Source organism: Glycine max, chromosome 10 (assembly GCF_000004515.6).
Source record: "Glycine max cultivar Williams 82 chromosome 10, Glycine_max_v4.0, whole genome shotgun sequence".
Lineage (NCBI taxonomy): Eukaryota > Viridiplantae > Streptophyta > Magnoliopsida > Fabales > Fabaceae > Glycine > Glycine max.
Window position 1 is genome coordinate 29,444,000 of NC_038246.2, and position 19,080 is coordinate 29,463,079.

The 19,080-nt window shown below is 32.6% G+C and overlaps 1 protein-coding gene across 2 annotated transcripts; it reads right to left on the reverse strand.

Annotated features, from left to right (window-relative positions):
- Positions 1-3,494: 3,494 nt before the first annotated feature.
- On the reverse strand, positions 3,495-9,587 carry LOC102666915 (uncharacterized). Of its 2 annotated transcripts, XM_006588963.4 has the most exons (3): positions 9,473-9,587; positions 5,234-5,845; positions 3,495-4,155 (listed from the first exon to the last, which is right to left on the reverse strand). In XM_006588963.4, the coding sequence occupies exons 2-3, from the start codon at positions 5,835-5,837 to the stop codon at positions 3,770-3,772; spliced, it is 990 nt and encodes a 329-aa protein (XP_006589026.1). In that variant the 5' UTR covers positions 5,838-5,845; positions 9,473-9,587; the 3' UTR covers positions 3,495-3,769. The 2 variants fall into 2 exon arrangements, with proteins under 2 accessions (XP_006589026.1, XP_040862287.1); XM_041006353.1 differs by lacking the exon at positions 9,473-9,587 and having other exon boundaries at positions 5,234-6,071.
- Positions 9,588-19,080: the final 9,493 nt, after the last annotated feature.

Genomic DNA, 19,080 nt, shown 5'->3' on the forward strand with positions numbered 1-19,080 from the left:
AGATTTTCTATCTTTTCTAAGATTTTACATTTAGTGGGTCAAAGTTGTTTGTTACGTATTTGTTACGTTTGTTTTGATTTGCAAGTTGTTTCCAACGGTCATGTATTTTTACTTTGAGATTTTTGTTGTTGCATAAGAGAGTTTATGTGTGTATATATATATATATATATATATATATATATATATATATATATATATATATATATATATATATATATATATATATATTTCCTCCTCTCTAGAGAAGACACACAAGCAGAATAAACAAATTGATTTCTTTCTCTCTAAATTTTGTCTTTTACTTTTCTTATAAAAACTTATTTTTGAGAGCAAGAGCATTGGTGTTCAGAGGTTCGGGGATCCATTCACTGCACACGATCAGAAGCAACAGGTTGTCGTATCTTGGGAGAGGAGCGCAATCAGATTTTCCTACTAGTACAGTGGGACATTTTCTCTCTAAGGATAGTGTTTGTGCACTTCAACCCAGACTAATTAAAAATTTCTCCCTTAAATTATTTTCCTTTGAGCTTATTGTATGATATATTGCATTGTTGGTTCATGTTATGTCAATTGAAGTTATTTTACTACTATTGTTTTGTTATTTAGTTTAAGACTTTGCAATTTCTTCTCATTTATTTTTTATTTTATTTTAATTTTCTAACAGTTTTAGAGAGAAAAATTATTTTCTTCTTGTATAGTCTTTTCTACAGTAGCATCTTGTTTTATCAAAAAATGTCTGTCATGGATATGATTGAGTCCCTTTCTAGTAAACATGAAAAATTAATGGATGAAAACACGAAGTATTATGTTCTATTAAAAATATTATTATATTATATCATTTCTTTAAATTTTAAATTAGTGAGAGATTTTTGGAAAATATTTTCTTATAATTTATAATTTAAAATTAAAGTACATTTTCTTTATCAATTATGTTTTTTAAAGATAAAATGCTTTTAGAATTAGTCTACGTGAAAAACTAAAAGCATATCATTACTTCTATTTATATATCTTAGGAAGTTATCTTTTACTTAGTCAAATTCCCTGTGAACGTTACAAGTCTTTAAAATTAGGTAGTTTGTTGTTTGGTTTTTAATTTCTATTGTTTATTGTTATTGTTATTGCTGCAAGTATTTTGTTGTTACACGTTGGTGACTGGTTGTCTCTATATATGTAGCTTCTTGCTAAAAAAACATGTGAAAATACAACACACAAAGCAATGAACACTTGGATGAAGCTTTATATTCTGCATGCATGTCGTATTTTTAATATGGTACCTTATAATTTTTTTTAAAAACCCCTCATGAGCTATGGAGAAAAAGAGAACCAAATCTGAAATATCTTAAAGTGTGGGGTGTCTAACAAAGATTAACATCCCTATTAATAAGAAAAGGAAAATTGGACCAAAAACTGTTGATTATGTTTTTGTTGGATATTCTTTAGATAGTACTACTTATAGATTCTTGGTTGTTAAATCTTTATATGGTTTGAAATAAGCTCCAAAGCAATGGCACGAAAAGTTAGATCAAGTTGTTCTTTCATATGATTTTCAAATCAATAATAGTGATAAATGTGTGTATGTGAAACAATTTGATGATACTGGATGTGTCATTTTATGTTTGTATGTGGATGACATGTTGATATTTGGTAGTAATATGCAATTCATAAATGATGTGAAGTCTTTCTTGTCTAGTAATTTTGATATGAAAGACCTTGGTCCTGAAGATGTGATTTTGGATATTAAGCTTATAAAGAAAAATGATGACATAGTTTTAACCCAATCACACTATGTTGAAAAAGTTATTGAAGAAGTTTAATTATTTTGATGTCAAAATTTTTTTTACTCCTTATGACTCATCCATTAAGTTAAAGAAAAATTTGAGTAAAGGAATTTCTTCACATAATTAAATATTCTCAAATGATTGGTTCTTTGTTGCATTTGGCAGACTTATCTAGGCCTGACATTGCATATTGTGGATCCCCTTACAAAAGGGTTGACACGCCATCAAGTACTTGAGTCGTCAAGGGGAATGAGACTCAAGCCCATTATTTAGTTACAACAATGGACACCGTCTCCGTGTGATTGGTGATCCCATGAATGGAGAGTTCAACAGGTAACAACGAAATTATTTGTTGACTAAAGTATACCAAAATAAAATTTTGTGTTTTGTTTCCCATTCTTATGGCAAGGTGTATTATAAATTGTGGCAATATTAAGACTGAGGTATTTATATATGTGTATTTTTGGTAAAAAAAAATACCTCTTAATGAATTCGATGACAATTATTGTAGGGGTGGGGGTCACAAACCACTCTTTGAGGATTCACCTAGTGAGTGTGGTGGTGGGACTGCCACGGATATGGGCTAATCTCTAAGCGACACTTACGAAATAAGATACATGCGCAAGACCGTGTAATGCACTACCACTGATTAGAACCTAAATGAACGTTAATATTGTAGGGATTGTATACTAAAGTCCGGTTAAAAAAGGTATAGTTCAAGACAATTAAGTCACTACATTTTTTCTCGGGTGGAAGTTCATAAACACTAGGTATAGACTCAAACCCGGAAGGTTCCTTATACCGAAATATAATATCACATGTTCTTTCTTTTATGTTTCTATATAAATTATTTAAAAAAAAATATTTTAAAACTTTAAATTATGTGGGAGAATGTTAGTAAATATTTGTTTTATAATTTAAAATTTATAAAAATATATTACTCATATTAATTCTGTTTTTATAAAATAAATTATTTGTTTTAGAATATGTTACGTAAAATTAGATTTTCTTTCTAAGATTTTGCTTTTAGAGGGTCAATGTAACTTGTTGCATATAATAAACAAACAATTTGCGCGCGCAATACTAGTGCAGTGGGAGTCTTTTCTCCTCCCTAAGGATCGTTTGTGCGCTTTAAGTCACTAATTAAAAAAAATTCCTTAAATTATTTTCGTTGTTTAGTTTAAGACTTTATATTTTCTTCTCATTTATTTTATTTTAATTTTGTAACATATCCAACCAAAACTGACCTATTTGTAGTTTGAATTGAGTTTAAAAAGAGAGAGAAGAAAATAACACAAATCTAACCCAAATCAAGCAAAAAAATTTAATTGATTTCATCAAATCCTACTTAATTCAACCAATGAACATTCCTAATTAAATATGGTTTTTTTACTCTCATCAAACTCATAATTTATGACAAAGCCTCCCAACCAACATGGCATATATACGTTGGGAAGAAATTTATTATTCGCATTAAAGTGTCCCTCATCATAAAATTTTACTTCCGTGAAATGTATATCAACACACCAACCTGTAACCTGACCTCTTCACATCATCAATCAAAGACTATATAGATAAACAATAATGTCAACGTACCGTTGGATTGGATGTGTCTGTTATTAACCAAGTCAAAAATATACATTTTTTACATACACAGTTTAGGAGGTAGACATTACGGGATAACAATTACTAGCCCACAATAATACAACAAAGATAACCCTTGAATTTAGGGTATAATTATTAATTAAAACCATCTTTCCATATCCCAAGTCACATCAAAATCAAGATTTACCACAATAACTGTATCACCAATATAATAATGTTAACAGCTAAATATAACAAAAGTCACTAATTATAATCATATAGAAGAAAAAAATGTTAAACTAAAGACATGCATTAAAAGAAATCTATGGTCCAAAGATAGTCAAACTCCAATTTGATCTCAACACAATACCTTATGAGAGATAGAATTGTCCATGCAATTTTACTGATCATGGAAGTTTGGCATTTGCCATATCAGATTGTAAATGGGAAGACACCTCCTCGGGCACCACCCCCATCCAAACTTTCTCACCATAATCAAAAGCCACATCTGCCAAACATTGTGCCACTTTATTGGCTGTGGGACGCACCAATCTGAGAGATGATCCTGTACCTTGGATCATCATTATGCACTCTTCTAGAAGTGAATGAAGGTAGGAATCATCACTAGCTTTTCCTTGTTTTAATTGGTTCCACTGAATGTATAGCTTTTGGCAATCAGTTTCGAAAATAATTTCCGAAAATCCAAGGTCCCCTGATTGCTCTAAAGCCCACTTGTAGCATAGTGCCTCAGCAATTTGGGGCTCAAAACATTCATCTTCCAGAAAATTTGTACCTGTAGTGTTTAATGTATGTTAAATATTCTTTAAAAGACACATCCTACTATTAATTAAAATTTATTAAAATATATAAAATTAAAAAAATCATTAAACAAAAAGTAAAACTCACTAAAATTTATGATTTCTAATAAATTTTAATTCATAATAGAACTAGGGTGTTCGAAAGGGAGTGTTATAAGAGAGAAAATTTACATTCCTAATGGAATTACTCACTCAAACAATTCCAACACACTCTTTCTAAAATGCACCTAATTACTAATCTTATTTAAAGTTGACATGTGCAGGGACTAACCAACTCACACAATTCTAACATACTCTTTCAGAAACAAAACTTATTTTAAGACGTTCATAACGGAGCTACTCGGACTCAAACAACTCTATCAGAGTACTCTTTCTAAGACACTTACTAACTATTCTTATTAGTTATTAGTTAAAATTCATTGAAAACTATAGAATAAAATAAGTCATTGAATAGAAAGTGAGACACGCCAAAATTTACAACACTTGTGAGACGATGTGATTAAACGATCAGTGAGTTAAAAGAAAATTTTCACATTAATAATGAAACTACTCATCTCAAATCAACTCTAATATACTCTTTCTAAGACAAATCTTATTAATTCATAATGGGTCTACTCATACTCAAAAATTAAAAGCTAAAAATCTAATTAGTAACTAAGAATTTTTAAACTATCTTATTAAATTATAAATATTTAATAAAATTAACCGTTGAAGTAACTAGAAAAATATAAAATGATATATTTAAAAAGGATAATAAAAAAATTAAATAAACATATAAAAAACTAAAAGTTAACATCTTAAAAACCTACTAAAAATACTAGAAATTACTTAAAAGGTTTGTTTACTAAATCAGTAAAAAAACTAAAAATTAATTGAAATAATTTGAGAAAGATAATTTTAAGTATTAAAAAGACATTAAATAGCTAGGAGATACATCAAATTTATGATTTCAACTAAATTTGAATCAAGAGTAAGAGTAGTAGAATAGAAGATGTATTCAGAAAATTGCGTTTAATTGTAATTATAATACTAAATTCAAACAAAAAATTGTACCTGAAGCCCGAGTTGTGCCAAAAGAGTCTCTGAAAATCATTCCCATCGCAGTACCAACATTGTCCTTCACAGCAGCAGCAAAATTGACCTTAACATAGGGACTTGATGGTAAAACCCACGCATCAGGCCCATCCGGAACCACCACGAACATGGACGACGCCTTGGCCAAAACCTGCATGCAGTCCATTCCCTTGCTGTGGAAAACCCACGCATTGCGTCTGTGCCACAGCGCCCACATGGTAGCACACACCACGCCCATCGCTTCGTCGTCCAAAGTGTCAACACAATATTGATCGATCCACTGTGACAGGGTCGAGACGCCGCGCAACGACTCAACCCTAAGCCCTAGTGGCGACGCGAACCACACGAGTTTCGCGTCATCGCAGAGGAGCAACGCGTGCGTGACCGTCTCGGGGAGACGGCCGCATATCGGGCACAAGGCGTTGTCGACCAGACCGCTCTGCACCAGCAGGGACCTCACGGGGAGCTCGTCCCTGCACGCCCGCCACGCGAGGCTCCTGCATGTCACCGGCGCCTCTGCGTGCCATATGCCCTTCCACACGCTTGACCTTGAGTCCAAAACCACGCTTGAAGAATACACCATTGCATAAACTGCATGAAAAAAAAAAAAAAAAAAACAAGTGATTGCGTTGGTTTTTCCGTTAGGAAATCCTCCCATTAACAACAGTCGAATAAAAAAATTCAAAATTTTACTTCTCATGGAATTGGGAATGTGTGTCCATTCATCCAAACATTAAACCAAACACACGTTGAAAAATATCAAATCATCATCCCAAGAAAAACAAGAAAACAGGTTAAGAAATATTTGTAGTTATTGTTATCTGAATCTGAATAGCCACATTTTGTAGAATGGGGTAATAACCATTTTCACAATACTCTTTCGTTTTCCAGCGTACGTTTAGGCTTTTGGAAAATTTAATTAAGGGTAACTATTATCGATGTAATTAGGAAACTGAATTGATAAGCTATGAGAAGAAATATCTAACCTAGCTTTGAATGCGATGACAATGGCAGATGAAATAAAACACTTCAAAGAAATACGAAGCTGGAAAAAAAAAAAAAGAGCCTTTCTTTTTGGTCTTTGAATTAACGTAGAGATGGAGTAGTTTGAGGAACGCTACTGAATCAACTGATTCAGCAAAGGAGGAACTGAGGAAGAAAGGACGACGGGAAAGAGAGTTGAAGAAGAAATTAGCTTGCTAATGTTCTTTTAATTGGGTTAGGGTATGGCTCATGAGGTATCATAACTATATAATTTGGTCATAGATCTATTTAACAAACATTTGAATTAAAGTTATTAAAAAGTAAAGAATTGATTGAGCTATTTATTTTTTAAATAAGTATGATTGAGCCTCCCTATGTGTTGTTACTTGTTATAGCTTTACATTCCCACTCACGTGTTTGACACGATGAATATTTCTTTGTTGAGATACTTGCTAAATAAAAGTAAACTAAATTTAAAAATTAAAAAGATTCTAATTTAGTTGTAGGAATGGGATTAAAGTTTGAAAAGCACCTCTAAGATGAAAGAGGGAGAATCTCTAATGGAGAAAAAAAGGAGAGTCAAAATCACATTCTCTATGTTAAAATTTCTAATATAAAAGAATGACTTCATGCAAGAATGATAATGACTAATTTTAAATATATTAAAATGAAAAGTGTTAGAATAAATATAAAAAATTCAAATGAAAAACTCATGTAACCAATAAATCTCTTAAAGATTTATCAAATAAAAATTAAATTTCTAATCATCATTAATTTATCACCACCATCATTGTCACTACCATGACCGATGACAATGATCATATAGCAACAATTCTCATGGTGTTAACACATCACCACCATTGGTATAATTGATGTTGTCGTCACATCACCATGACTATTGTTGTTGTTGTTATTGTCACCATCATTGTTAGTGTGATGACGATGACAACCATGGTAGTGAATGCAACGATGGTCGTGGCGGTGGTGTTACTTATATAGTCTTTGTGGTTGTTTGTTGAATTCAATTTTTACACCATTTTCATTATGTTTATGACTCTTTTTAGTTCAAAAATCAATTGGATTTTAGATTTTTTATGTATTTGAATCTAATGGGACATGTTTCATGTCTCAAACCAGTCAAAAATGATTTAAAATCATGTCACAAAATCAACAACCATCATTATTTCCAAAGGACCATTTTGATTCACTTAAAAAATGTGAAATTTTAAAAAGATAAAGGACAAAGTCAAATATAATTAAAAGATGACATCTAGGGTGGACCACTGATGCATGTGGTTCACCGTGGTCTAATTTTACTAACTGTTGGATTCATTAAGGTTTCAAGAGTAACCCTACATCTACCGTATGCGATTATGTTTCTCTACTAACCACTTCCTTCCTCAATTTCCCTTCTTTCCTCCATAGGTGCTCTCAAATCTGTTGTGTTCTAGCTTAAGGACAGTGGCGAGGTTTGTGAAGGCCCAAAAATTTCTTCTCTCTTTGTCAAAGAAGCATAAGTTTTCACTAAGGGATAAACACAAAGTACAACTGCCAAACCCTACAGTGACTACGATAGAGACAAGGTAGTTCAGCGAAAGACTAGGACTCCACGAACATGGAGATAGGGCATGATTATCCTCACCATGCCAAAAAAAAAAATGGGGTGCCAAAAATGAAGAGATGGCAAAAGCCCTTGCTCTACACCATAACCCTTAAGATTTGGAACTAAGTGAAGCACACGAGAGCCAAGGCTTATGCGGGTGTTCATGATTTTGATTTGCAGCCAAAGATTCTTTGACTTGTTGCTTTGATTTCTTGGTTCTACATTTCATGCACATTCTTGATTTTTTAAATATTGATCTCATTAGCGCTAGTGCTCCAATTACTATTGTGGTTGTCGAACCAAAGATCTGAGTTTATCGTCATCCTCGTCAGTGGTGGTGGCGTTCAGAGATGCCATGACAATGGCTCTGTGCAGTGGCTTTGATGGCTACTCTTAAGTGCGCTTGGTGGTGGAAGAAAAATCAAAGCACGACTAAGGATTAGTTAACGATATCACTAACAACAACAAAAATCTTTGTTTTTGGTCCTAGATCTGGAAGTGTTTATTTTAACTTGCAACATCAATAATAGACGTAGTTCCAAATGTTATTGCATGTTTGGAACCATGTTGGATGTTTTATATACACACATCATCTTATCCAATGCTACATAGAGTAGCTTCCACATCCAAAGGTTTATTGATGTTAATTTACTCACAAATGTTTTCAAACATATAATTAGGATCTTCATCAAATTTGATTGACATCATTAAATCCGTAGATCACACTAGTGATCCATGGCAGACTTCATATTTTAAATTTTGGATAGTATGGATCACAATCACAACTCGATCTATGATCCATGATAGAAACAAAAATTTTAACTTAATTATTCCATTAGTTACAAAAGCAAAGTTCCTATATCCACAAAAAAATTACATAATTTATATAAGAAAATTTTAATGAGGTTTACAAGCAACAAACCTCCCACACTTAACTAGTCAATTATACATTAAAATAAAAACCATTTTCTAAACCCTATCAAGACATACTCATACAACAAATATGAAGAAGATGGCATACATGGGAAAGAAGGGGAAAATATACTAGGAGTGAATTTGAAGGAATCATTACAATTATGGGGAGGGGGAAGCATGTAAAGAGTTGCACTGACTTGGATTTACCTAGGATATGCTATTCGTGAGTTTAGATCCTTCTCTTTTCCCTTACCTTTACGTATTTTCTCCATCTCTCCCGTATCCTTTTTTCCTCTTTTTCTCTTTAGACCAGAATGTGAAGTGTGTGTGTGTGTGTGTGTGTGTGTGTGTGTGACTTCCCTATAGGTTTAGGCAATGTCATCAAAACCTTCTTAGATTAGCCGATCCGATCGGTCCATCCAAAAACTGGACATGCCATCGGTTTGAGTGACTAATTGGATTGAAAATGTAGTTAGACCAGTAAAAAATGGTTTGACTCGACGGCTTATAGAAGAAAAAAGCAATTAAATTGGTGATTTAAACCACATAGTCGTAAAAAATGTTAACAGAGCACACATCATCACTCATAGGCAATTTGCTACCGCACACAGATCAAGAACTAAGACAGATACGATAGAGGGAAAAAAGAAAATAAAACCAAAATGGGAAAGAGATGATGAACATAGAAAGAGAAGATAAATTTCAAAGAAACATACTTTTTCTGCAAAAATGGCTCAGCCTTGAACAGTAGTGAGGAAATCCTGAAGAATTAAGCAACGGGAGACGTCAGGGTTAGGGTGTGGCTGTGAGCAATGAGCATTGCGATTGAAGCTTTTGTCTTTTTTATATGTAACCCTTTGTTTTGGATTTTTAGGGTTTCACTTAAATGGGCTGCTTCATGACCCTAAGCCCACAACAAGCCCACAACAACCCACTTTTTAATCATTCGGGCTATTTTACTGGATCAATTATTTATTTGCTATAAATATTTTATAATTGGTTTTTGTTTTACATAGCAATCTTTATAATCTTTTGTTAAAAACAAAAAATAATACTTACATGGCCTATTTGGATACAAGGTTGGATGTGTTTTTGAATGCTTTTCTATTAAAAAATATATATTTTCAGTAGAGAACCTCTCAAAATCACTTATGACTTGTATCCAAATAGGTCTATGATTAGTTATATTTATAATATATCATAAAATTTCTCAACATGATTTACTAATTTTTTTTCGTTATTCTTAACTTAAAAGAATATATTTATCAAAAAATACATTTTACTAATTTCATACTTAACATTATTAATTAGTATAATAAAATAAGTTATACACAAATGCACTCCTACACATATAATATTAATTGTATATATTAAATACAAAATAACATTTTAAATTATATATATAATGTTATATCGGGTCATGTTAGTCAACTAGTGAATCAGTACCATTTGATGAGTGTCCTGACTGAAACGATGATCAGATTGAGAATAATAACACTAGATTTAAGCCTTCTTTCTACAAGGAGGAGTACAATTATTTAATTTTCTAATTAACCAAATTTTTTTGATGTTGTAAATCTCGTGTAAGGAATCAAGGAAAAAATTGAAATACTTCAATTCCTAAAGGTTCAATATAAAATTAGAAGTAAGAAAATATTTTAAATAATTAAAATTAAATGTTCAATATTTAGAATTAAGATATTTGACTTGATGAGAGTGAAAAAACTTAAAATACTTTTATTTGAGAATGATTCCTAAAGGTTGTTTGGTTCAAAAGTAGAGACACAAGGGATAAGTTAGATTTTAATAAAGAGGGGGAGAAGAAGGGAAGAAAGGGAGAGTTTATTTTTGGTATTGGAAGGGGAGACACTTTGATTAGGCATTTATTTAGTTGAGAGTAAAGGATGACATGAATTTTAAATTTTAATAAAGTGAAGGTTTTTCTTGTTTGGTTCACAAAGGAAAGAGTTCTAAAAATTAATTTATTTTTATTTCCTTGTAGTTTTAAATTTGAAAACATATATATGAATATTTTGGTCATTATAGTTGAAATATTTTAAATTTTATTTTCCATTCCTTCCCTTCAAATCCTCCCAATATTAGAGATGAACAAAACTTAGATGAAAAGGAACATTTCTTCCCTTTAACTCCCCTCCCATGTGTTCCTAAAACCAAACAACCAAAGTTTAAGAGAATTCCACCATTCCCTTCCATTAGTCTATTTCCTTCCAACAAAACAATATGCAAAATATTCTTATTCAAGATTAACTCCTAAAAAATTGTTTAAGATTAATCTTTCTAATTTCCTTGCTCGATTAATTATTACTACCTCATATATGTGTGATTAAGAAAAATGATTACAATTTAAGTTGAAATTCTCCATCAAGGCAGCACCACACCACAAACCACATGCCACAACCACAATAACTTTATCACTAATATAATGTAAAAGGTAAATAGCAAGACCCACACAAAACCATGTAGAAAAGAAACTTGTGCTCTAAACATAGTCAAATATCTCAATGCAACAACATATCCTACATAAAATTGTACATGTAATTTTTTCTTTAAAAGAAGAATTAATTGTAGAATTAAGTTTCTACTTCTAGTCCTACAAAACAATGTTCACTTTCATTGATCAGCAGAAACATTGGCAATTTTTCCAGCATTTGATTGAAAACTCAAATTATATCTCAATGCAACAACATATCATACACAAAATTGTACTTGTAAAATTTTCTTTAAAAGAAAAATTAATTGCAGAATCAAGTTTCTACTTCTAGTGTTGCAAAACAACCATGTTCACTTTCATTGAACAAGAAAAACATTTGCAATTTCTACAACATCAGATTGCAAGCATTGTGATGCTTCATTCGGCACCTCCTCAATCCAAACTCTCTCACCATAATCATAAGCCATTGTTGCTAAACACTGTGCCACTTCGTTGCCATTCTTAGCCACCAATGTGAGAGATGATCCTATGCCCTGCATCATGTTTCTGCATTCTTCTAGAATTTTATTCAGGTAGAAATCATCACCACTAGTTGTTGTTGTTTCCATGTGTTAATATGTTTCACTGATTGTACTACTTTTGACAATGGGTTACGAAAATAACTTCAAGAAACCAGAGCTCCTATGATTTCTCCATAGCCCACTTGTAGTAGAGTGTCTCAGCAATTTTAGAAACATAACACTCATCTAGCATAAAACATGTACCTGCACCATAGCATTTAAAATGTAAATATGTTGAATACTCAAAGAAAGAGTCAACACTAATTTAGAATTTTTGGTCCTTTATTTGCAATTTTAGGTTTTGGTTAAATCGTTTTTGTTTAAAAAGTTTAATTTCATTCCTTAAAGGTTCTTTCATTACACCAATTTGATCATTCCATCAATTTTTTGCATTAATATGATCAACTCAACTTGGTGACACATAACAAAATGTGAGCAATGTCATATTGGATTAAATTGACATGATAAGTAAATGACCAAAATTAGTTTAACAAAGGTAATATAAAAGACAACAGTGAATCTATTCAAACTTAAGGGATCAAATTAACCATTAATCCTATAATGCAATAGGCTATCAAAATGCTACTTTGGCCATACATATTCAAAGAAAGAGTATTAACCTCTTCTATTCACTCGAATAGAATTGTCTCCGAACATAGGATAAAATATGATTTGTACCAAAAATAAGAAGAAAATTAAAGAAATATACCTGATGCCATAGTTTCACCTTTAGAATTACTAAAAATCACTTCCAATCCAGTCCCAACATCCTCTATCATTGCAACAACAAAGTTGACCTTAACTTTGGGATCCAAAGGTGGGACCCACTCCATAGTAACAAACACAGACAAGGCCTTGGCCAAAATTTTCACAAATCCAATTTCTTCTTTCTTAGAACCCAAACATTGTGTTTGTGCCACAAACCCGACACCATGGCACATAACATTCAAACATTGGTCAACCCATTGTGACATAATGATATTGGCCACATTTTGTAATGAGTCAACTCTAAGCCCCAATGGAGACCAATGTTGGAATTTTAAGGGATCCTTATAATATACCGATAACCACCAAAAACACATTATGTTAGATTATCAAGAGAGGTTATGAAGAATACCTAGATCCATAATGATTGATCAAACAAATGCAACAGAATCTAAACAATAGTCACGAACAATTGGTTTAATGACCTTCCTCAACCAAATCACTTTATTCCTTATGGGACTGTCCTTTTCTATTCAGATGGGGAAAGGAGAAACTATTTCTTGTTTTGATGTATTGTGGACCATAATTGTGTCTTAGGTTTTAAACCTATTAGGGTTCTCATTATCCCTTAATAGACCAAATTGGTTTCCGTTCAATTAGCCCATATCAAAATTTTGATGATAGTCTAATAGGCTCACCAAATTAGATCACTTATATTAGGCCCATAAAAAAATATAAATAACTAATATAAATATTATAATGTAATATGTAGCCCATATTAATTAATTAATTAGGAATTATAAAATTCCTGACAATCTCTCACTTAGGCTTCCTATTAACTTTAGACATTTGTACTACAAAAATCTTTAGGCACACAACCATATATTATTTACATTAAGACTCTTCTTTAAACAATCTAGTTCATCTCATATAGTAACACGAAATCATTGCAGTTTTCATCACTATCCAACGTGATTGAGCTACAATGATCACCAATGTCACATATACTTGATGACATAGATCAAATATTTATTTAGTTTGCAAACCATAGACTTTGAGTCGCTTGATACAAAGTTTTCTGGTTGCACCATATAAATCGTTTCTTCAATGCCACCATTTAGAAATGCAATCTTAACATCCATCTAATGTAGCTCGAAATCATAATGAGCTACCAATGTCATTATTTTTCTGAAAGAATCTTTTGAAGATACTGGAGAAAATGTTTCTTTATAGTCAATGTCTTCCTTTTGAGTAAAACCTTTAGCGACTAGACGAGCCTTATATCTATCGACATTGCCCTTTGAATCAATTTTGGTTTAAAATATCCATTTTCAACTAATAGGTTTTACACCTTTAGGAAATTCGACAAGATTCCAAACATCATTATCTAACATAGATTTCATCTCATCCTTCATGGCATCGACCCAATTTTGAGAGTTAGAGCTATGCATAGCTTGACAGAAGTTGATTGCATCATCCTCTGCTAAACCAATGGCATCCTAATGTTCTTGGAGAAAGATAATATAATCATCTAGGAGTGAACTTCTCCTCTCTCTAACAGATCTCCTTAATGGCACTTCTTGAGGTTGTTGTATAGATATTCAAGGGAGAACCTCATTGTTATCTTGTTCTTGAAAAATGTCATAAAAAATAATCAGAACATCATTTTCGATTACTGGAGTTATTTCTTGAACAGTAATAGGTATTTGGACTTGAGCACTGCCAAAAACAGGTTCTTCATCAAAGACAACATTTCTTATGTTCTCTTCCTTCCCAAACTCAACTTCCTCAAGAAATCTCGCATTTCCCATTTCAAAAAAGGATCTTAAAGTGGGATTGTAAAGCTTATAGCCCCGAGAGCATTTGGCATAGCCAACAAAATAGCCGCTAATTGTTCTTGAATCCATATTTCTTTCATGCGGCCTATAAGGTTATGCCTCAGTCGGACAACCCCAAATATGCAAGTGTTTAATGCTAGGCTTTTTGTCAGTCCAAAGTTCATAAGGGGTTTTGTTAACTGCTTTACTTGGCACCCTATTAAGGATGTAAGTTGTGGTCTTTAAGGCTCCTCTCCAAAGCGACTCTGGCAAAGAAGAATGACTAACCATACTTCTCACCATATCCTTAAGAGTTTGGTTTCATCGTTCTGCTACACCATTCATGCTAGGTTTTCCTGACATAGTGTATTGTGGAACAATTTAACACTCTTTGAAAAAAGTGCAAAAGGTCCTGAATGTTGTTCTCCTGATCCATCATATTTGCCATAGTACTCACCACCACGGTCAAATTTGACAGTCTTAATTTTCTTTCCAAGTTGAAGTTCAACTTCAGCCTTGAAACTCTTATAAATGTTTAGGGATTGAGACTTCTCATGTATCAAATATAGGTAACCGTATCTAGAGTAGTCGTCTATGAACGAGATAAAATATTGTTGCCCATTCCAAGAAGGTGTTGGAAAAGGACCACAAATGTCCGTATATACTAGTTTCAAGACATCTTTAGCTCTTTCGGCACCTAATTTCCTCATGTTTGTTCGTTTTCTCCTTATGTATTCAACATAGACTTCAAAGTCTGATAAATCTAAAGGTTCAAGAATTTAATCCTACACAAGTTTCTGAATTCTCTATTTAGAGATATGACTTAAGTGTTTGTGTCATAAGGTGGCTAAATTCTCATTTAATTTTCGTTTTGTACCACTTGAGTTTATTTGCAGTATTTCATTATAGGAACAAATAACATCTATTATATGTAGATTATCAATTAAAGAACCAGAACCAACCAAATTTGAATTTTGGTAGAAACTAACTTTATTATTTCCAAATGAACAAGAAAAACCAAATTTGTCCAAACTAGAAATTGAAATCAAATTCTGTCTAAAAGACGGTACTAGAAAAGTCTTAAATAAATCCAAATAAAATGTAGTTTTCAAATGTAACCTAAAAGTTCTTATAGCCTCCACCGCAACCCTTTTGTAGTCACACACAAAGATGAATTTTTCATCGTCACTCGACAGTCAGGTCCACAGGCAACCCTTCATGGTTAGACTTATGTGAGTAGTAGTACCAACATCCACCCACCAAGTATCTTTAGGTACAAAAGCTAAATTAACTTTAGAAAAAAAACAAGAGCAAGAGATTTACCTTTCTTTAGATGTCATGCAACGTACCTTGGACACTCTTTCTTCATGTGTCTAGACTTCTTGCAAAAGTAATAGGTAAGTTCTTCATCTTTCTTTTGTTTCTTTTGCTAGAAGACCCTTTTGCTGCACCCTTAGTTTTTTTTCTTCTTATTTTGAGATGTAGCTTAAATGAACACTTTTAGATCTGTCTCTCTACCGCCTCTCTTCCTCTTGTACACAATAAGATATAAGCTTATTAAGGGATCATTTGTCCTTTGGAGTGTTATAGCTCACTTTGAACTGCCTAAAGTGCACAAGAAGTGAGATCAAAACTAAATGCATGAGCATGTCTTTGCCCAGCTCTAGCTTAAGCGTTTAAGTTTTGATGCCAAGCTAGACATTTCCATTATGTACTCCCTTATATTATTCTTTTCCTTATACTTCGGAGATTCATGATCATAAATGTTATTCTCTCTGCCTTCTTGTTTTTGGCAAAGTATTGTTCAATTTCCTCAAGAAATTTCTTTACATTTTCACCCTCACAAATAGAGCCCCGAAACGCTTATGGAATAGAGCACTTCATGGTCATAATGCACATTCTATTGGAACGATCCAATTTCTCAATTTTGGCCTCATTAGAGGTTTTCGAAGTGGATCGTTCACTACTAAAAAATAGACTTTCAACATCGGTTATTAATCGATGTTGAAAGTACTGACGTTGAAAGTATTATCGTTAACATCGGTTTTCCAAAAACCGATATTAAGAAAAATTACAACATTGATTATTTAAATAACCGATGTTATATAATAAGAATTATAAAAAAAAAGTTATAAATCTCCATATCAATATCGATTTTAACTAAAATTGATGTTAATATATGAAGACAACATTGAATTTTAGTAAAAAAATCAATGTTGTATGTCTTAAAACTGATGTTGTTGGTAATAAAACAACATCGGTTTTTATTAAAACTGATGTTGTTTTCTTACAACAGACATCGGTTTTTGGTAAGAACCGATGTTGTTTTATTACCAGCAACATCGGTTTTTCCTAAAACCGATGTTAAAATGACATACAACATCGATTTTTTATTTTAAAAAATCGATGTTGTTCTTAGGATTTTATTTTAATATGATGTCTATTTTTTCAATAAACCCAAAATTAATTTGCAAATTTTAAAAAAAGACCACACAACATATAATTTTCATTTTGTTTTGAAACAGTTTTGACCAGAAATTCCATGAAAAATTTATTAATTACTATGAATCAAAAGAATATTTATGAATTGTAAAAAAATGTAGAGTAACTAAACTACAATTACAAAATTGCCTAAACATCCTAAGTTTCATTTTTAACTTTCAAATAATACTTTGCCCACAGAAGGAGCCCTGTGAGGCCTGCTCCTCCAACTAATCTAGTAAAGAACACATTTATTGGTTTACTCAATCACACAATAAACATAAATAATTGCAATTAATAATTGAAAATGACTTACAATCTTCTCATCAATTTCCTTTGTTGCCTCAGACATCATTTGCTTAGTTTTCTTGGTGCGGGCCATCTTCCACTTCACGTGTCGTCTGATGGGAGATGAAGGATCAATCACGGTGTCAATGCTTCCGGATTGAGTAGTTTCCTCCATTTTTTTCTTTCTCTTCTCATCCATCAACTTGTTTTCTAAATATTCATAACCCCCACGAGACAACATGTGAGGGGTAGTGTTTTGTTTTTGGATTGCTTGTGCCTTCTTTCGCACATCCTGTAGAAATTAAATATTATTGAAAGTTATCATTACAATGTATAACAATAAGTCAATTTAAAGTTTAAAACAATGAAAATCACAAACTTACCTCCCACTAAGGGTCTATGCGGCTCTGACAAAATTGAGCCCACTTCTCCTTGCTAATGTCGTACTTTTTGCATACAGTGTCGTTGACACTTTCCTTGTCGGCTGCAAGTGCCCATTTTGACATCAAATCAGACTTAAATTGTCTCCACCGCTCTCCCACAGTTTGAAGTATTTTCTTTTTTGTCCTCAAATTAGATGCTTCATGGATATCAAATTTAGCCTGACAAATAGAAAATTACATTATATTGTTACTAAATTACAATTTGATTGTCAATCAACAAAATGCAAGATTTAACTAAACTACCTGAATATCCTCCCATATCAAATCCTTCTGAGCAGTAGGGAGCGACGATCCCCAAATATGCTCTTAACTTATTTCTGTGGGGACCGTCGGCTTTCCCGGTCACAAGATCGACATGGACCAGCAGTCTCTCTACCCCAACTGGTCTAGTTGCTAATGATCTTGTTGTGTGGCTTTTCTTGTCCGCTTCAAGGTAGATGGCGACTGTGATGCTGCACCAGTAGGAGGAGGAGGATGAGGAGGAGAATTGGGTGGTGCAGTCATTTGTCTGTAAAGAAAAAAACATTAGTTAATTAACATTATCACAAAACTGAATCACTTATGTAAATGAATGGACTAAAATGAAATACATAATAAGAAAATTACATTAGACGATGTTAATTAATTCACCTTCATCATGATCATTACGATTAGCATGAACGTCGTTAGCTTCTTCTTCTCCGTCGATGTTAGGCGACATTTGTGTAGACAAAAGACTAACATAAGTATTAATGTATGAATCATCATCTTCAACATTAACACCAATTGTTTTTCCGTGTAGAACCACTGATCACCTTTCATCACAAGGGTCTTGAACATAAAATACCTGTTTAGCTTGTTTTGCCATGATGAAAAGGTCATTCTAGTAAGCGAGTTTCTTTAGATCTACCAATGTAAATCCTACATCATCGATCCGCACACCGGTATTGCAATCAACCCATTTACATTTGAAAACACAGACAGTAAATTTGACACAGTTAAACTCCCAAATTTCTTCAATGAAACCAAAGTAAGAGATGGAAGCTACACGGGGATTGTCATCATGTACACTAGCGAAGTATTGAGATTCAGCCCTTAGGGTGACCCCACTGTTTTGCATTATACTTTTCTCGTCTTGTGCTTTTGTATAGAAGGAATACTTGTTTATATCATATCCTTGCCAAATTATAACATTTCTTTTAGGCCCATCTGCTAGCTTTCTTAACGTTTCAGAAACATTATCATCAACAAAGATTGTATCTTTAAACCAATCTAGGAAAGTCTTTTTATGCTTTTTCAAGACCCTATTCTTCGACATTTTTGGATTACTTTCCTTCACTAAACCTTCATGGCGAAGTATATATGACCAAACTTCTTTACTGTTATTCAACACATACAAATGAGTTTGTTGCAAATCTTCTACAGTTGGAGTGATCACATGCAATCCTTTTGAATCCTTACCTCCTCTATATGTATGTATATATATGTATGTATATGTATGTATGTATATAACCATGAACCGAACAACTTTAATTCTCTAGCAGTAATGGTGGTTTTGATACCATTTGTTGGAATTTTAGAGGATCCTTATAAAATACC